Source organism: Bufo gargarizans, chromosome 3 (assembly GCF_014858855.1).
Source record: "Bufo gargarizans isolate SCDJY-AF-19 chromosome 3, ASM1485885v1, whole genome shotgun sequence".
Lineage (NCBI taxonomy): Eukaryota > Metazoa > Chordata > Amphibia > Anura > Bufonidae > Bufo > Bufo gargarizans.
Genome location: NC_058082.1, coordinates 204,836,873 through 204,857,048, shown reverse-complemented (window position 1 = coordinate 204,857,048; position 20,176 = coordinate 204,836,873). Strand labels below are relative to the sequence as shown.

At 42.3% G+C, this 20,176-nt stretch overlaps 1 protein-coding gene across 1 annotated transcript in view; it reads right to left on the bottom strand.

Moving 5' to 3' along the window:
* Positions 1–19,903, bottom strand: part of CNGA3 (cyclic nucleotide gated channel subunit alpha 3) — a 30,615-nt gene extending 10,712 nt beyond the window's left edge. The window contains exons 1-4 of the mRNA XM_044285546.1: positions 19,800–19,903; positions 11,630–11,746; positions 8,167–8,352; positions 1,552–1,602 (exon numbers count right to left, since the gene is read on the bottom strand). Coding sequence (XP_044141481.1) covers positions 1,552–1,602; positions 8,167–8,352; positions 11,630–11,746; positions 19,800–19,903 — 458 coding nt within the window. The remainder of the gene's footprint in view (positions 1–1,551; positions 1,603–8,166; positions 8,353–11,629; positions 11,747–19,799) is intronic.
* Positions 19,904–20,176: the final 273 nt, after the last annotated feature.

Below are 20,176 nucleotides of genomic sequence, written 5' to 3'. Positions count from 1 at the left end.
TGATTTTTTTTCAGGACCCATTGAAAATGAATGGGTCCAGATCTGGTCCAGATCTGTTCCGCAAAAAACGGAACAGATCAGGAAAGAAACAACGGACGTGTGAATGGACCCTTAAAGTGTTCTTTTTTTTTTTTTTTTTTTTTTTTTAGAAATAGTGCCACTCTTGACCAAGGACTGTTTATGATATTACAAATAAGTTTTTTTCACTTTAATAGGAATGTGCTGCAATACCAGACAAAGCCCATGCAGAAGAGTGGTGCTGCTAGTGGCCAAAATGCTAACCTTTTTTTTTTTTTCTAATCCTGGAGAACAACTTTAAAGTGTAACCGTGATGTTTTAAAAAAAAAAAAAAAATCTATTTTAGCATATGTTACTGCTGCAGCAGCATTATGCATAAAGCAATCTTTAGTTTCTTCACATACCACTGTTTTCCTTCAGTTTTTCCCTTAGTTACGGCTGTTTTAACATTTACAATATGAGGACCTTCTCAAGATGGCTCCTCTGACAGTTCTCTGAGGCCAAAACTGCTTTCCCTCACTTCCCATACACACATGCTGTAGCCAGCAGCTCCCTGCCAGCCAATCAGATTGGGTTACTGAGAGACACGCCTCCTCACTCTGAAACCTAATGCAGGCATACAGTGTAGAAGACCGCCCCTCTGTCTTCTGTTTAAACTAAAAGGAAGACAAACAAGCCCTAGCAACTGTCTTTTAAGGGAGCAGTGGAAAGGGACAGGGGACATTAATGAAAGCTGTTATTATAAGGTAATTACAGATCTTTTGACAATCATTGACACACTAACTCAGGTATACATGCCTGGCTCCAATAAACTAGCAAATAAATAAGGATATTGTCAGAGGCTGTCACAGTCATATTGTTGTTTGACCGTGAAATTACCCCATTCAAATGTTTAGAACAAATATCTACCACGTGTGACATATAAAACCTGATGAGACACCTTCTAGAGAGAAACATGTAGGTACTGCCTGGTATACAGAGCATAGGAAAATGTAAAGTTATTATGGAGACTCTAAGGAACTATCTAATGAATGCTTACCACGGAGAACTCCTGTTCTTACCAGAGCTTCCAACTTAAATCAGTCAGTAGGAGTCAATGTATGTTGTCTGTGAAATCTGTGCCTACTTTTATTAGACAAGCCGAGTATGCTGAAATTCCTGGTCTTATATCTGCCACAGAGATTAGGCTGATAGTTGGGGTTGTAATCTATGGATTTTAATGGTGACCCTGGTGGTTAATGTGGACTGATGATAATTGTATTCTTAAAAAGATTATGGTTAAGTATGTGGATTGCAGGTTTACCTGAATGACTGGATGATGGCACAATTCATACAAGCAAAAGAATACAATAAAATAGAGAGGATGACACAAGGGTCATGATACAGGGAGGTTGGGAACACAACATTGAATGATCATGGAAGTGGTAACTTTGGGATTCTACACTACCATTTTCTACATAAAAGCTGTCAGAATAAAATCACATTTCACCACAACTAAGGACTCTAAGGGATTCTCTTCTACGGATAACTTACTCATCAGTATTGTTGCTGTTGTTGACATTAAACTCGGCAAGAGCCCAATGACTGAAATAACATTAAATCATAAAATACTCATAAACAAGTTACTTAGTACAAAATAAAATAGTACATTTAATATTTATTGCTAGAGTGACTGGTCATTGGGTCTTTGTGATTTGGGTTTGTAGACTGAAGTGGAAGGGCCAACACGGGTGAATGATGTCACCAGCTCTGATCATTTGTGCCAAGAGATTTTCCTGACATCTAGGATAAGATGCTAGCAACTAGAGATGAGCGAATTGAATCCCACGAAGTAGAATTCGATCCGAATTTCAGGATAAATTCTATTTGCCTAGAAACCAAATTTCCTCGTGCTTCGTGTCAGCGAATCTATTAAACCTGAAATAGTATAAAAAAACAAAAAATCAAACTTACCTCCTCCATTTGTTTGCGATGGGCCGCCAGCCTCCATCTTGCTTGAAGAGCTTAGGCCAAAATCCCGTGTGAGATTACATAATCACGCCAGCCGGCGTGATTACGTAATCTCGCGCCGCACAGGATTTCGGCCGAGATCTTCAAGCAAGATGGCGTCGGCCGGCCCATTGCGAGCAAATGGAGGAGGTAAGTTTGATTTAAAAAAAAATATATGCTAATTTTACATTTTAGAGGCCGCGATCATGTATGAATGCAGCATCTGAGGCTGAGGGGTACAATGACGGGGGCGGCGCTATTGCAGCTCCCTGTCATTGCACCCGCTAAAAAAAATGCGCTTCGTGACGAAGTAATTCTTCACAAAGCAATTTTTTTTTTTTTTTAATTCAGTGAATCAGTCTAATCAAACTTTTAAGAAATTCGCAACCTTCTTAGAGGAGGCGGTTTAAACTACTACTTCCCACTAGGAAGGTTTTTAGCTACTGACATGAACCTCTCAGGCCCTAGTATACCTCTACACAATAATAGTTATTTTTATTTGGGGTGTATTATGGTGAAAAACAGTCCATGCCAATGGAAATTCATTCTAATGGTCAACCCAAACTTGGACCTGGGTAACCAATGAGTAACCCCTGTGAATAAGCATTTAATAAGCTATTAAATGAAAAATACACTGCAGCAATCCACATGAATTATATGTGCAATGATTCCAAAAACCTTGTGATTGTTGCAGATATTTCACATTGTGTGTCTTTTACTAACCAGCAAATGAATTGGGGAAAACTGACACAGATATCGTCAGCTTTAGATCCATGTCACATGGGTATTTTTTATTAGACTACATGCTAATGTCTCATGCAGCCTGGCAGTCCATAGAGTATTCTCAGAACATCTGAACTGTTACCCTACACATTACCCATTCTGTAAGTGTTATAGTCTTACAAGAAAACATGTCAGTTTCAGTGACTACTTCTGTACCCCATGAAATCATGAGTCAGAGGCATCTTTTCTTAGATCTCACCGTTGTGGTGTTCCACTGTTGTTCCTACTAGAAATTCATGAATAGAGTGACAACTAGGTATTACCATTTTCATTGTCAAAGGGGTCTGTCACTAGTAAAACCCAGTTCTCAATTTAGTCATGCATTTCTTGGAGTAATAGAAGAAGCAGCACAACACAGATTTGTAAGGAACGATGCTCTAGAAGTGTTATATTATGGGGAATACAAGCATTTAATAAGCAAAAGACAACAGAAGAAGTGTCATGTCCAAGCAAGGTTTTATGGATATGCAAAATGATGATCTCTAATGGACACACAGCGAGTGGAGTTGTCATGCGCCCACCTCATCAGCATGGATATGAATCAATGTTTACTTGTTATTGTTCTTTCTTTAGCCTTATCATTTCCTAAGACTGGTGTCTGCAACATGTGTAGATAATAGTTGTATTGCCCTGTGTCATAGAGGCAATATATTGCATGTATAGCCATCATAACCAAAAGCCTCACTGCAGCGCAGTAAGGGGAAGCTGAGCGCATCAGGGCACAGGAAGCATAACCGAAGCCTGAGCAGGTGAGTAAACCACTGGACTCAAGGTATGAACTCTTCCACTAGCCAAATCCATCACAGACCTGATCATTACCGCCATCCTGGACCATTAGAGGAGTAAGCATTAACCCCCTCCATTACCCCAGACCACCAGGGCAGCAGACACTACCCTTCCATTACAGGAGACATTAAAGGGCTTCTGTCACCCCACTAAAGTCATTTTTTGGGGGGGCTAGTTAAATTCCTTATACTGCGATATATGAAAATATAATGCTCTTACTTACTTTCCTTCAGCAGTTTCTTCTAAAAACTAACTTTTATAATATGTAAATGAGGTCTCTACCAGCAAATAGGGTGTCTACTTGCTGGTAGCCGCCGCAAAAAAACACCCCCTCGTCCTGTTGATTGACAGGGCCAGCCGTGATCTCCTCCTCCGGCCGGCCCTGTCAGCATTTCAAAAATCGTGCGCCTGTGTTCTTTCGGCGCAGGCGCTCTGAGATGAGGAGGCTCGCCCTCCTCAGAACTCCCTCAGTGCGCCTGCGCCAATGACATCACCGAAAGAGAAGATGTAATCAGTGCAGGCGCACAGAGGGAGTGCTGAGGAGGTGAGCCTCCTCATCTCAGAGCACCTGCGCCGAATGAACACAGGCGCGCGATTTTTGAAATGCTGACAGGGCCGGCCGGAGGAGGAGATCGCGGCTGGCCCTGTCAATCAACAGGACGAGGGGGTGTTTTTTTGCGGCGGCTACCAGCAAGTAGACGCCCTACTTGCTGGTAGAGACCTCATTTACATATTATAAAAGTTAGTTTTTAGAAGAAACTGCTGAAGGAAAGTAAGTAACACCATTATATTTTCATATATCGCAGTATAAGGAATTTAACTAGCCCCAAAAAAAAAAAAAGACTTTAGTGGGGTGACAGAAGCCCTTTAAGCCCTTCATTATTTTAGACAGTTGGGGAGCAGGCTTTAACACCTGTTTCCCTAGATCAGTGGTGGCGAACCTATGGCACGGGTGCCAGAGGTGGCACTCAGAGCCCTCTCTTTGGGCACCCGCACCCTGGAAAAAGTCTATGGTGCATCAATATGCCTTAGACTTTTCATGCCATTCATCAGCACAGGGTGAGCTATGAACGCACAGGCAGTGCACTGAATGTAGGCAGGTATTATTGGTAAATGATAAAGTACAAAGAAGATATACTGGACTGGACTGTAGTATGCAGGTTAAATTGCTGTGTTGGCACTTTGCCATAAATAAGTGGGTTTTGGGTCGCAGTTTGGGCACTCGGTCTCTAAAAGGTTCGCCATCGCTGCCCTAGATCATCACAGATGCAGGTATTACCCTCTATTACCCTAGACCACATTTGAAGCAGGGAATTAACCCCTTTACTACCCTAGACCATTAGGGAAACTGTTATTAATCCCTCCACTACCCTAGACCATCAGAGTTAGTTTCAACATTTCCTTTCTTTATTTTCTGCTTTCGGTGCCTTTTATAGTCTAGTAAATCTTAGACTGGAATCACAGGTACAACCGTTTTTTTCTAGCCAAACCAGAAGTGGATCTAGAAGGAAAACAAAATAAAGGAATGGCTTATATTTCTCCTCCACTTTGTATCCACTCCTGTGTGTAGCTAAGAAAAGCTTATATTAGAGGTAAAGGTTCTCTAGTTGATACTTATTACATGTAGTTTGTACTATGCATGTACCTGTCCGCATACCATCAAGACAGCAGCAGCCAAAACAGTTAATGTGTCTGGCTGTCTGGTTTGGACATAATGTGCACATTACTTTTGTCTTAAAGGGAACCTGTCATGTGGATATTTGATTACAATCTAACTAATTATATACAATCATTAACTACTAAAAAGTACCTTAGATGTATTCACTTACTGGTGTGACAGATGGTTACCTCATAATATACACACAAAGATGCTGCATGCCGCATGCTAATGAGCTGATTCGAGTCCAGCGTGATGTCAGTGAGTCCAGCGTATATTTAATTCAGAGCTATAGCCACTCCCCTGCCCACATGCTGCTGATTCATATGGAAACAAACTGTCATTCAGCAGCAGGTGGGCGGGGAGAGTCAGGAGCTCATGAATATTCATGACTCATCATTATCAGCTTGAGCTTTTCAATACAAGATGTTGGCAGATTGACTGGGTCAATTAAAGAAAGTGACCCAGCATTTTGCTAAGCGAATCAGTCACTTATTTATGTTGCCCTTAGTTAGGACACCATAAAACCGGTGACAGGTTCCCTTTAAGTCAAAATAGACCAAGATGAGTCAGTTATTTCTGTTTCCATTCCATTCTAATTAGATGAGTGAGTGGATTTTGAACCCAAAGCCAGGATTGGATTCCAAAAGAGTAGACGTCTCACTCTTTTTGTTAGGCTACTTTCACATTAGCGTTTTTTGCGGATCCGTCATGGATATGCAAAAATGCTTCCGTTACAATAATACGACCGCATGCATCCGTCATGAACGGATCCGCTTGTATTATGTCTTCTATAGCCATGACGGATCGGTCTTGAACACCATTGAAAGTCAATGGGGGATGGATCCGTTATGTATTGTGTCAGAGAAAACGGATCCATCCCCATTGACTTCCATGGTGTGTCAGGATGGATCCGTCTTGCTCCGCACCACATTGCGGACAGAAAAACGCTGCTTGCAGCGTTTTTCTGTCCACGATGGGGATGCAACCAATTGGAACGGAATGCATTTTGGTGCATTCCATTTCGTTCAGTTCCGTAATGTCCCATTTGACAATGAATGGGGACAAAACAAAAGTGTTTTCTTCCGCTATTGAGATCCTATGACAGATCTCAATAGCAGAATTGAAAATGCTAATGTAAAAGTAGCCTTATATGTGTTATCTGTATATGATCCCTTGGCTTTGGCTTCAAAAAAGCTAAACATGGAAACACAGCTTTAGTCTGTGTTCAATGGACACCAATTGCCAAAAACTTCAGAAGCAATGGCAATAATAACAACACATAGTACCACTAATACTGCAGCAAGGTTGACAGGAAGGATTGAACAAAAGCTTACTTGAAGTTGTACCATTAGTGTCAATATGTTTTTATGGTGCTTTTATACTTCAACATGCTATATTCTTCTTTACAATAATCACACAATGATTACCAAGGATCTCACAACAATCACACACTGATACCAAGGATCACACAACAATCACACACTGACACCAAGGATCTCAGAACAATCACACACTGACACCAAGGATCTCAGAACAATCACACACTGACACCAAGGATCTCACAACAATCACACACTGATACCAAGGATCACACAACAATCACACACTGACACCAAGGATCTCAGAACAATCACACACTGACACCAAGGATCTCAGAACAATCACACACTGACACCAAGGATCTCACAACAATCACACACTGACACCAATGATCTCACAACAATCACACACTGACACCAAGGATCTCACAACAATCACACACTGACACCTAGGATCTCACAACAATCACACACTGATACCAAGGATCACACAACAATCACACACTGATACCAAGGAACTCAGAACAAGCATACACTGATACCTAGTATCTCACAACAATCTTGCACCAACCCCAAGGATCTCACAACAATCACACACTGACACCAAGGATCTCACAAAAATCACACACTGACACCTAGGATCTCACAACAATCACACACTGATACCAAGGATCTCACAACAATCACACACTGATACCAAGGATCTCACAACAATCACACACTGACACCTAGGATCTCACAACAATCACACACTGACACCTAGGATCTCACAACAATCACACACTGACCCCTAGGATCTCACAACAATCACACACTGATACCTAGGATCTCACAACAATCACACACTGACACCTAGGATCTCACAACAATCACACACTGACACCTAGGATCTCACAACAATCACACACTGACACCTAGGATCTCACAACAATCACACACTGACACCAAGGATCCCACAACAATCACGCACTGACACATAGGATCTCACAACAATCACACACTGACACCTAGGATCTCACAACAATCACACACTGACACCTAGGATCTCACAACAATCACACACTGACACCTAGGATCTCACAACAATCACACACTGACACCAAGGATCCCACAACAATCACGCACTGACACATAGGATCTCACAACAATCACACACTGACACATAGGATCTCACAACAATCAAACACTGACACATAGGATCTCACACACTGACACAAAAGAATCTCATACACTGATACCAAAAATCTCACAGCAATCATACATGCTTGAAAAAGGCTCCTTAGACGAAACGTTGCATCTGCAATAAATGTAAATAAAAGGACGTGCTGTCTCCATCCCATTTTTATGTGGATTACCCTATCAAGTACGGGGGAAGCTTACTACTTTCCCTGGAGACATGCACCCACTGCTGGTTTACTCGGTATGCTGTCCAGCCTTCCATACTTTAAGAATCATACACTAACCCCAAGGATCATACAACAATCACACACTGATACCAAAAATTTCACAACAGTCATACACTGATACCAAGGATCTCACAACAGTCGCACAATGATGCACAAAGTGCATAAGACTGATGATAATAGGCACACAACATCATTATAACAGTACCTATTTGACCTCTCCAGCTTATCTGGGTTTTGGTTGTCTATTACAGAATGTATGAAGCTGTTCCTGCTGGACACCTCTTTAAGCTCCGGGCCTCGGAATCTCTCCAGGAAAGAGTCTGGACGCTGATCTTCTTGATTTAAGTGTCTCACTGCCCAGTTCCGCATTGTTAAAAGAAATCTCGACAACCTGCAAGGAATTAATAATGTTACTATTTCTTTGTAACGTAGAATACAAGTACAGTTATCAATGTAAAACAGTATCATGGAATCCCTGTCAATGTGAGAGTACAATCTAAACAGTAAGCTTAATCTCCAGGAGTATATCTCAAAGTCTGCCATTAGGTAACACTGACTAAGAATGGTGTACTTGCTAATAAGAGGATAGCAAGGTGGAGAACACTACTATTGAGGAAAACATTTAAAGTGTGATAAAGAAGATGGCAATATGACAGAAGACTACTGAGCAAAGATATATGGTAGCATCTTGTTCGAAATAAGCAACATATATTCTATAGAACTCCCACAAAAAATGTATTTTCTGACCTGTTAGAAAGGTACATGATGTAAACTGTAGTGAAGGTAATCTTCTTACCAGTGTCTGTATGTGTGAGTTATAACCTCCCTTCTGATCCTCAGCTGTGTCATGTGACCAGCTCTCTGATCTCCAACTGACACCAGACATAAAATTTGTTACTTCTCTATTCATTCCTATGAGACTAACTTTGAGGCTCCCATCAGAATACATAGAGAAAATGGCTTCCTGTCCGCACATAAGATGCTGCGTTATTTGGAAAGTCTGATTGCTGGTCACATGACACAGCTGAGGATCAGAAGGGAGGGGATAGCTCACAAATACAGTCACTGGTGAGAAGATTACATTTACTACAGTTTACATCATGTACCTTTCTAACAGGTCAGAGAATACCAATTTTGTGGGAGTGCTTCTTTAATATATGTGTTTTTATAATGATTGGTACACAGTTTTTTACACATAGATCTCCAAACGCCGTACACTGAACTCAATAATAAAGTATGCAGTAATTTCCTAATTGTTACCTAAGGTTAAGGATTTTTTTTTTATCTAATAGGGAGCAGGAGGCTGTGTAAAATTTTATAAACCCCTTTACTCACCTTTAAAACCCTGCCCCTCCTATGCTGCCACTCTGGTCTCTCCCACTTTGATCCTTGCTGGGACTAGTGGGACAAAGGTAAATACTTTTTTTTTTGTTTTTTTTTAATACCGGTCCCCACCAATTTTTAAAGGGGTTTTCCAGGACTTATATATTGATGACGTATTCTCAGGATAGGACATCAATATTAGATCTGTGGAAGTCCGATGTCCTGCACCCCTACTGATCAGCTTTTTCGGCCAGCCACCAGCAGCAGGAACTTTATAGTCTATGGACAGCTCCTTAAACTGTAGTTTTCACTTGAATTGGAGCTGAGCTACATTACCCTGGCACAATCACTTCAGAGTATATAGAGTCTTCCGCTCCCAGCTCAATATGCTGTTTAGTTCCTGGTGTCAGCACCTGCTGAAAACAGCTGATCAGGATGCAAAGTGTTGGACCCCCACGAATCTGATATTCATGAACTATTCTGAGGATAGGCTATTATTATCTAAGTCAGGGCTGGCCAACCTGCGGCTCTCCAGCTGTTGCAAAACTCCAACTCCCAGCATACCCAGACAGCCTACAGTATCAGCCTACAGCAGGGCATGGTGGGAATTGTAGTTTTACAACAGCTGGAGAGCCGCAGGTTGGCCAGCCCTGATCAAGGGCAGGGTTCACACCTGAGCGTTTTACTACGTGCTGTAAAACGCTCAACAGGCAAGAACCAATGATTCCCTATGGGCATGGTTCTCACCTGAGCGTTTTACAGCGCGTACGAACGCGCTGAAAAAAAAACGCCCTATGCTCCAAGAAGTACAGGAGCTTCTTTGGGGCGTAATGTCACGCGTTCCGGGAACGCGCGACAATGGGCGTTTGCTTGTTTCCGGAGCCGCGCATGTAAATGCCCGATAAAATCGCGCATACAGAGTACGCTCAGGTGTGAACCCAGCGTAAGCCCTGAAAAATACCTTTAATAAATATTCCAGAACCCATTTCATTTATGACTATGTAGGGGATTTGACGATATGCATCAGAATGAAAAGCTGTGACCACTATGAAGATAATATGTCTTTAATATTTTATTGGGTTTTCATAATCTATTTTTACTATTATGATCTAAGAAAGTTTTGGTTAAATGCATGCAATCCACAAAATTCTAAAAGGTTACAACATTTCTCACTCTACTTTAGATTCATACAACTACACTGCAATGAACTGACACTGTAAAGTCCAGCTCTACACTGAAAGGTAACCTGATACACAAAGCTTATCACTAAACACATGCATATTTCATATACTACTACACTAAAACACAAGGAAAATATAAAATATCATTAAAGCATGATATTTACACTAAAATACAATAACCTATGTACTAACCTCAGAGGCACATATTAAATGGTTTGTATAGTACATAAAAAATTTTTTTTTAAAATAAAATACATAAGGGGGATTTTTTTTTAGCCTGTATGATGGTTTCCTAGTTTAAAAAGGTTGAACATTTTGGTGATGCAAATTTTGCACAAAAATTTGTGACTTTTAGGCTAGGTCTACACGACGACATTTGTCGCGCGACAAAAAGTCGCGCGACAGATAGGGCGCAACAGTTGTCGCGCGACATTTTGTTGCACCAATGTCGCGCGACAATTTTTATAATGGCAGTCTATGGTGTCGCACTGCAACATGCGACATGTTGCGACTGCGACGCGACAGTCGCAGAAAAATCCATCTTGAATGGATTTTCTGCGACTGTCGCGTCGCAGTCGCAGCATGTCGCATGTTGCAGTGCGACACCATAGACTGCCATTATAAAAATTGTTGCGCGACATTGGTGCAACAAAATGTTGCGCGACAAATGTCGTCGTGTAGACCTAGCCTTAGTGACAACGCAGCTCTCGACACTTATGAATAGTGGGTGTGGTTCGCCTGTCATATAAGTGGAAACCATGTTTATCAAATGTTGTAAAAATTAACTTCAGTAGGGTTTGCAAAAAAAAAAAACATCCATAAAAAAAGTGTTTAAAGGGAATCTGTCACCATGATCCTGCTATTTATTTATTGAGCACAGCTTTAAATGCTGATAGCAGGGGAAGAGGGGGAAATTAGTAAAATAAGAAATGGTGATCTGGACTCCTTATCTGCAGTACTACAGATAATAATGATTGTGGTGACAGATTCACTTTAAAGATACCCCAAATTTATCAATGTGTGACGTTTGATAAATTTGGTGCAAATTACAGCAATGCAGACGCCAGAAAAAACTCACATTCCCAGTTAATTCAAAATTGTTATGAACTAGACACTATATAATATGCTCGATAATGAATTGTCTTATCTTCAGTTTCGCATTACCTGGCCATGCCTCCCCTTCCTGTGAATGAACTTCTGCGGGACTCAGTAAGGCCTCTGGGATCCAATGCAATGACCCGTTGGAGCTCTGATGAGGTGTCCTCACACAGAGAATGAGCCCTTCAGAGGGAAAAAAAACAAAGTTGCATCTTGAGTGTAAGTTGTAAGAAAAGGCAGATACAATAGTATGGATAAAGAACATGTTACAATGAAAATACAACTATATTAAAGAAACATAATACTGTTTAGAGGCATGACATGAAGCCCAATGGGCCCCAACTGTAACAGGACTCTCACCTACCATGTATCATTTGTAATACAGGCCCCTGAGCCCCCCTTAAAGGGGTTGTCCAGCCCGCCCTCCCCACTGGACCTATGTAGGTAGGCATACTTTCATGCTCCCTGCTGCTCTGTTCCCGCTCCTTGGGCTCGCCTAGCTCAGGTTCTCTGCTTGTCCACTTCCAGAATGGACGTGATCACAGATACCGCTGCAGACCACAGCTACAGCAGTGACGTGTAACCTGGTAGCTGTGACCAGTCAGCACACGTGGCCCCCACCCACGCCAGAAGCTGACGAGCAGCTAACCGAAGGAGCCTTAAGCAAACAGTGGGGCTTCCCTCCACATCACCTTGGAGGGCAGCAGATAATTGTTTTAAAACTGGTAAACCCCTTTAAGACATCAGGGCTTGCAATATATTTTTGGCAAACAAATATATATTATTTGAATTAAAAGGTATTTCTAAAATATTTTTGTGAATTTGACACACATGAGCTTTTGTGATATTACATTGTTAGTAAAATGTCCATTATTCTAAAGATACATCAGTTATTAATTGTAGATGAATAAATAAATTAACATTATTTTTTATTAAGAGTAGAACTTCAGAGACGGATTCTGATGACTAATCAGTGGCTTGTCAGAGTTGTGATATAAAGATGGCTGTAGGGGGCAGTGTTATATAAGAGTCCCAGCCGGGAAGCAGCTAATGGAAACATGTCTGATGTGACTTTGTTTCTGATTGTAAAATAAATTTGTTTTCACACATTGACACCTATAATGAAGGAGACCAAACTATCAAATCCAAGTCTCCGAGCATAGAAATCACCAGAAACGCCTAGAAGCTAATTCACATCAGCCATCTGTGGATGTTTATAAGATTATTTGCATGGAAGTGATAAAATAATACATGTTAGTGATAAGCAGTGAGAATACATATTATTGACATGTTCATTAGCACTCCTGAACTCCAGGTTAAGATCTGTACAGAAGATGCCCCTATAGCCCACTAGTATAAAGGGAGCCTGTCACGTTCAGCATAGTATCTGAGCTGAAGGCAGCCTGTTATAGAGCAGGAGGAGCTGAGAAGATTGATATATCATTTATAGAAAAAGACTCAGTATAAGGCCTCATGCACACGACCGTTGTGTGCATCCGTGGCCGTTGTGCCGTTTTCCGTTTTTTTTCACGGACCCATTGACTTTCAATGGGTCCGTGGAAAAATCGGAAAATGCACCGTTTGGCAGCCGCATCCGTGATCCGTGTTTCCTGGCCGTGAAAAAAATATGACCTGTCCTATTTTTTTCACGGCCAACGGTTCACGGACCCATTCAAGTCAATGGGTCCGTGAAAAATCACGGATGCACACAAGATTGGCATCCGTGTCCGTGATCCGTGTCCGTGATCCGTGTCCGTTTTTTCCTATCATTTCAATGGCAAACTTGACTTAGATTTCTTTTTCATTTTTCATGTCCGTGGATCCTCCAAAAAACAAGGAAGACCCACGGACGAAAAAACTGTCACGGATCACGGACCTACGGACCCCGTTTTTGCGGACCTTAAAAAAAAACGGTCGTGTGCATGAGGCCTAAGGATGAATTCATGTAACCGTATCCATTTTACGATCACGACGTCAGTGTTGGATCCGTTTTGTCTTTTTTGCCGACCCATTGTAACGGGACTGCGGAATGGAAATATGGATGCGGACAGCACATGGTGTGCTGTCCGCATTTTTGGCAGACCCATTGAACAGAATGGGTCCACATCCGATCCGATCGGGGTATAAAAGTCAAGGAGGCGGTCCTATCAGTGATTGACAGCCATCCTCTATGACTGTGTACACAGGGATAGCTGTCAATTACTGATAGAATCTCCTCCTTGACCAGGGCCGGCCTCAGCACCCTGCATACTTGGGCAAGTGCAGGGGCTCACTGCTCCTGGGGGGGCCCACTGTGCTGAGAACATGGCACGCGCTGCCCTCAGCGTGCACCATGTTCTCCTGAGCCGGCACAGTGGAAAAGAAGAGAGTCACCACTGCTACCAATGAGAAGATAACTGAGGAGAGGATGGGGGGCTGTTAACACTGCGCCACCAATGAAGGAATTAAGGGGAGGGTGGGGGAGGCTGCTGCGCCACCAATGATTATAACACTGGGGTGGGTCCACTGCACCACCAATGAATATAATTAACCACTTATTTAAATGTACACGCCGGGTTCCGGCTCTATGACACAGCCGTCACCAACCTTCAATGACAGGGCGTTGCGATCCGCCGAGCCACATCTATTAACCCCTCAGGTGCTGAAAGGGGTTAAATGCCACATGGTGGCCCACTGAGATTTATCGCCCAAGGGCCCACATACACCTGGAGCCGGCTCTGTCCTTGACTTCAAAGCCCAGAGTCAGCAGGAATTTAATTGAAAAAATTCACATTTACATTATTACCGCTGTGGGACACTATGGTGGATATTATTACTGTTGGGAGCAACTATGGGGGACATTATTACCGCGGTGGGCCCCTACGGGGGACATCATCACTGCGGTGGGCCCCTATGGGGGACATTATTACTGCTGTGGGCCACTATTGGGAATATTATTAAAGCTGGGGGACACTATGGCCTCTTTCACACGAGCGTGTCCGGATAAGGTCTGGATTCGTTTCAGCAAACCCGCGCAAGTAGGTACCCAAGTCAGTTTTGACTGCGATTGCGTTCCGTTGTTCAGTTTTTATCGCGCAGGTGCAATGCGTTTTGCACGCACGTGATAAAAAACTGACTGTGGTACCCAGACCCGAACTTCTTCACAAAAGTTCAGGTTTGGGTACAAGGTTGTGTAGATTGTATTATTTTCCCTTATAACATGGTTATAAGGGAAAATAATAGCATTCTGAATACAGAATGCTAAGTAAAATAGGGCTGGAGGGGTTAAAAATAAAATAAAAAAAAATTTAACTCACCTCAATCCACTTGTTCGTGCAGCCGGCATCTCTTCAGTCTTCATCTGTGAGGAATAGGACCTTTGATGACGTCACTGCGTTCATCACATGGTCCATCACATGATTCATCACCATGGATCATGTGATGGACCATGTGATGAGCGTAGTGACGTCATCAAAGGTCCTTTTCCTCACAGATAAAGACAAAAGAGATGCCGGCTGCGCGAACAAGTGGATTAAGGTGAGTTAAATTATTTATTTATTTTTAACCCCTCCAGCTCTATTTTACTTAGCATTCTATATTCAGAATGCTATTATTTTCCCTTATAACCATGTTATAAGGGAAAATAATAATGATCGGGTCCCCATCCCAATCGTCTCCTAGAAACCGTGCGTGAAAATCGCACCCCATCTGCACTTGCGATTTTCACGCAGCCCCATTCACTTCTATGGGGCCTGCGTTGCGTGAAAAACGCACAAAATAGAACTTGCTGCGATTTACACGCAACGCACAAGTGATGCGTGAAAATCACAGCTCATGTGCACAGCCCCATAGAAATGAATGGGTCCGGATTCAGTGCGGGTGCAATGCGTTCAACTCACGCATTGCACGCGCGTGGAAAACTCGCCCGTGTGAAAGAGGCCTATGGGGGACATTATGTATACTGCAGAGGTTGGGAATATTAGGATTTAATTTAAATTCCTCCCCACATTCCAGGAGCCATAATTTTTTTCAATTTTCTGTTCAAGTAGTCATATGAGGACTTATCATTTAATTTACTATGTCTTGTGTTGGAAAATGGGAACATTGAATGGTAAAATTCAATGTTGAATGGTAAAATTGAAAGAAATCCACAATGCTGCCAAGGTTTTTCAGGTTTTGATATTACGACATTCACTGTGCACATAAGATCCTTATTCTGTGGGTCGATACGATTACATCAATACCAGATTTGTAGAGTTTGTATTTTGTTTTAGCACTTTTAAAACAATAAATTGGGGGTCATTTATCAAACTGATGTAAAGTCAGTGGCTTAGTTGTCTACAGTAACCAATCAGATTCCACTGTTCATTTTGGACAGCTCCTTTGGAAAATGAAAGGAGGAATATGATGGGTTGCTATGGGCAACTAAGCCAGTTCTACTTTACACCAGTTTGATAAATGACCCCCAAAATCATAACTTTTTTAGGGTCCGTCCACAGAGTAATATGAGAGCTTGCAAAACTGTAGTTTTTATTGATACCACTTTTGGGGTATGTACAACTTTTTGATAACTTTTTTTTTTTTTAGGAGGACAAAATTAAAAAAATTGCAAATCAAGTGGGTTTTTTAAAAATATTTTAATAGTTCAGACAATTTCATATGCAGCGATACTTGTTATGTTTATTTTTTATAGTTTATTTTTATATGTAAAATTGGTAAAGGGGGGTGATTTGAATTTTTAATAGTCTTTTTAAAACTTTTAGCCCCCTTAGGGGGCCAGAACCCAGCATCTTTTGATTACTTGTCCCATGGACCATAATAGAGAACTAGAATGGTCTATGGCATTATGACACTCCGCATGCTGAGCTGGGTTCATACTCAGCTTTAGGCCTCTTGCACGCGGCCGTTGTTCGGCCATTCCTTGCATTGGGGGACTGTGGTCCCCAATGCACAGGCACCATCCGTGAGGCTGCCGTGATGGATCCAGACCCATTCAGCAGGCCCCAGGCTGTCATGATAACTGTGATAATATCGGAAGGCAGAGGGAGCCCCTTCCCTCTGCCCATTTCCACAGATGCTGCAATCGCTATTGGCTGTTGCATTTAAGGGGTTAAATGGCCAGGTTCCACGTTATTGTGGCCAGGTGCCTGCTGTATTTTATAGCCAGCACCTGCCATGTATGGAGCAGCCTTAGCACAGAAGCCGCTCCATACAACGACTTGGACATTATCACATACAGTACATGTACCATACCATTTTTTAACGATGCTCAAAGTTGCCTAATTTGCATAAAGATAAAACTCCTCAATCAGCATGATCAACCCTACCAAGCAATATGCCTGGTTTCATAAGGTTGATCACGCTGACAGAGGCTCTTTAACCCCTTCTGTCCCAGCGCCGTACCTGTACGGCAGAAGAAGAAGTTTTAAATATGGTATCTGTTCGCGAGTGCAGTGGGCTCTATAGCCGCTGATTCTCTGCTATTTCAAACAGTAGAGACCCAGGGCTAATGTCTGCGACCGGCAATAATGCTGATCACAGCCATTTAACCCCACTATGGGGGACATTATTACTGCTGGGGGCCACTATGGGAGACATTAATACTGCTGGGGGCCACTATTGTATGGCAGCGCGCAAACTGATTTAGTGATTCTAGTCATGGAAATCTTTGACTCAGTCTGAGTGGTGATATGTCATTGAGACGTATCCAACGTTTTGATCGGTGGGGGTCTGAGTGCTGAGACCCCAAAGATCACTAGAACGAGGAGAGAGAAGCTCTCACAAAGAAAACGGATGACATCTGTGTGAGGTCTGTGTTGCATCAATTTTTTTTTCTGATCCATTGTAACGATGCCTGCCCTTGTCTGCCCACATACAGGCTGCAAAAAAAACTGAACGGACATGAAAAGGAAATACGGTCATGTGCATGAGCCCTAATGAATGCTGCATAAAACAACAGATATCTTACTAAATGCTACATATTTAGGATTAAATTTGTCCAAAAGCGAAGCTTCATTTTAACATTTAACTCTCTACAAAGTATTCAGGTCTCCCAGAAACAACCATATGCATCAACTATGCATCAAACCAATAAAAAAAATTAACATTGCCACCTTCACATCATACCACAACACCCTGCCACCTGCAATGGGTAGAGGATCCTGTATTTCCATGCCAACTGTGGAAAATGACATGGATTACACCTCCAGGTGCCATGTATTGATCTATTGCTTTTCAGCATCATTTATTAGTATGAACACAAAGCTCTTTGCATACATCAAGGTGGCTTCTTTTGAGTGGATCCCTACAGCTGTTGGTGCTGTAGTGCTGTGCATGTGGGTTGGTGTGACCAAGAGCCAAGGGGGCTTAGTCTAACAGCAGGGGTGTTTTTGGGCTGTTGGGTCTTGCCGGTGGCAGGTGATGTGTTGCGGCGTTGGTGGCCATGTGGTACAGCACCAAATTAGTGTAGGGACGGTGAGTGAGTCTATGCATTTTGAGCAAAACGTATACTAAGAGCAGGCTCGAACTGGTCCACAGGGGAATTCCCCGGTGGGCCCCTGAGCAAGGTGGGCCCCTAGTCTCCCACCCCCTGCATAATTGGCACATAACACATTAGACTTACTGTACTACATACATATATTGAATGTACAGCACCTCAACCAGCCTATGTTCATATAAAAAATGTGGTAAATTATTTATTACATTTGAATGTATCCGTACGGTGGGCTCCCAAAATAAATTTTACTGGTGGGCCCTAGGTACCCCAGTCCGACACTGACTAAGAGCCTTGTGTTCATATTCATAAATTATGCTTAGCAGTGATAGATCAATGCATAGTATGTGCATGTGTGATCCGTGCCTTTTTCTCTACAGCTTGTCAAAGTATAATTTGCCATCGGACTGGGCCAATTATGGGGAATAAACATTCATATGAATCCTTATTCCTGATGACTGGCCGCTGATCACCCAATAAACAAGCTCATATGTTGCATGATGGCATCTTTCCTGCAGCACCAGAAATCCTTGTTTGTCAGCAGCACACCGCCACAGATAAACCGGAGATGTGCTAACGACAATACGCTAAGTAATAAAGATTGCTTTTCCCTTTCACCTGGAAGACCTGATCCCTACTATTCAGATGCTGTACTTGGCATGTATTCATTTAATGAGCTTTAGAAATTGCCACATTTCAACCATCTTCTCTTTGTTTTTCAGAAATAATATCAAACTAACCAGTGTGAAAGCAAAAAATGACTAGTCTAATAAAGAAGTGAATGTTTCTAAGGCCTCATGCACACGACCGTTTTTTTTTAAGGTCCGCAAAAACCAGGCCCGTAGGTCCGTGATCCGTGACCGTTTTTTCGTCCGTGGGTCTTCCTTGTTTTTTGGAGGATCCACGGACATGAAAAATGAAGAAAAAAAAATCTAAGTCAAGTTTGCCATTGAAATGATAGGAAAAAACGGACACGGATCACGGACACGGATGACAATCTTGTGTGCATCCGTGATTTTTCACGGACCCATTGACTTGAATGGGTCCGTAAACCGTTGGCCGTGAAAAAAATAGGACAGGTCCTATTTTTTTCACGGCCAGGAAACACGAATCACGGATGCGGCTGCCAAACGGTGCCTTTTCCGATTTTTCCACGGACCCATTGAAAGTCAATGGGTCCGTGAAAAAAAACTGAAAACGGCACAACGGCCACGGATGCACACAACGGTCGTGTGCATGAGGCCTAAATGTGAAGTGGAAGAAAACATCTGTCTGCTTGTTTTTCACGACACTAGTTTCCATACATAACCTCTAAACCTGGATGGTCCCTGCTAAAGCGAAAAACACAATAATAAGCCACATTCACATAGGGAGTTTTTAATGTTAAAAATGGCAACATTATTTTGTTATTTTAGAGCACAAAGAACATACTTAAAGGGCGATGCCCAAATGGCGGTCCGTCGGGTTTCTGTCATGCAACCCAGCATTTTTGATGGAATCATTGATGAAGGTCCCTAATGGATCCTCCAGTGTAGATAAGAACATAGCTTCCATTAACACAGTACACCCTCCACAGTCGCAGCTAATAATGCCAGGAGCAGTGTGCGCTGTGCTTGCTGTGGTTTTGTCGCTTTGTGTTGGAGGTGCAGTTTCTCATTTGTGTAACTTGCCCGTAAAATAACTTTTTGACTTTTTGATGGTATGTATGGCAGATGACGCATTGAACTTTTTGTACATGATATATGAAATGTGACAGTACTGTACCTGCTGTTTCCATTTTCAATTCTTTCTATATCATCGTCAGTAGTTCTGACTGATAGTCTGTGCAGCACTGGATATGATGATTGTGTAGTCACTATGGCAGCCATCTTGAATCACAGCCAGTTGGTCTTCACAGTGTAGGAAATGGCTAAAAAAACAGACAAAACCATTGGTAGCATTACAACAGCTATAAAAACGTTAGGAAGCTGAGACATAGGCTGCTCTATGCAGAATGATCACATTGGAAAGCTTGGTTAGCCGTCCTTGGGATTACTGAACTGGTCTGGAGTAAGGCCTAGTGTCTCTGGATGTCACAGCGGAAGGACCTGCATGCTAGAGCCTTTACATTACACAGCGAGTACGCTTTATTTGCTTAAATC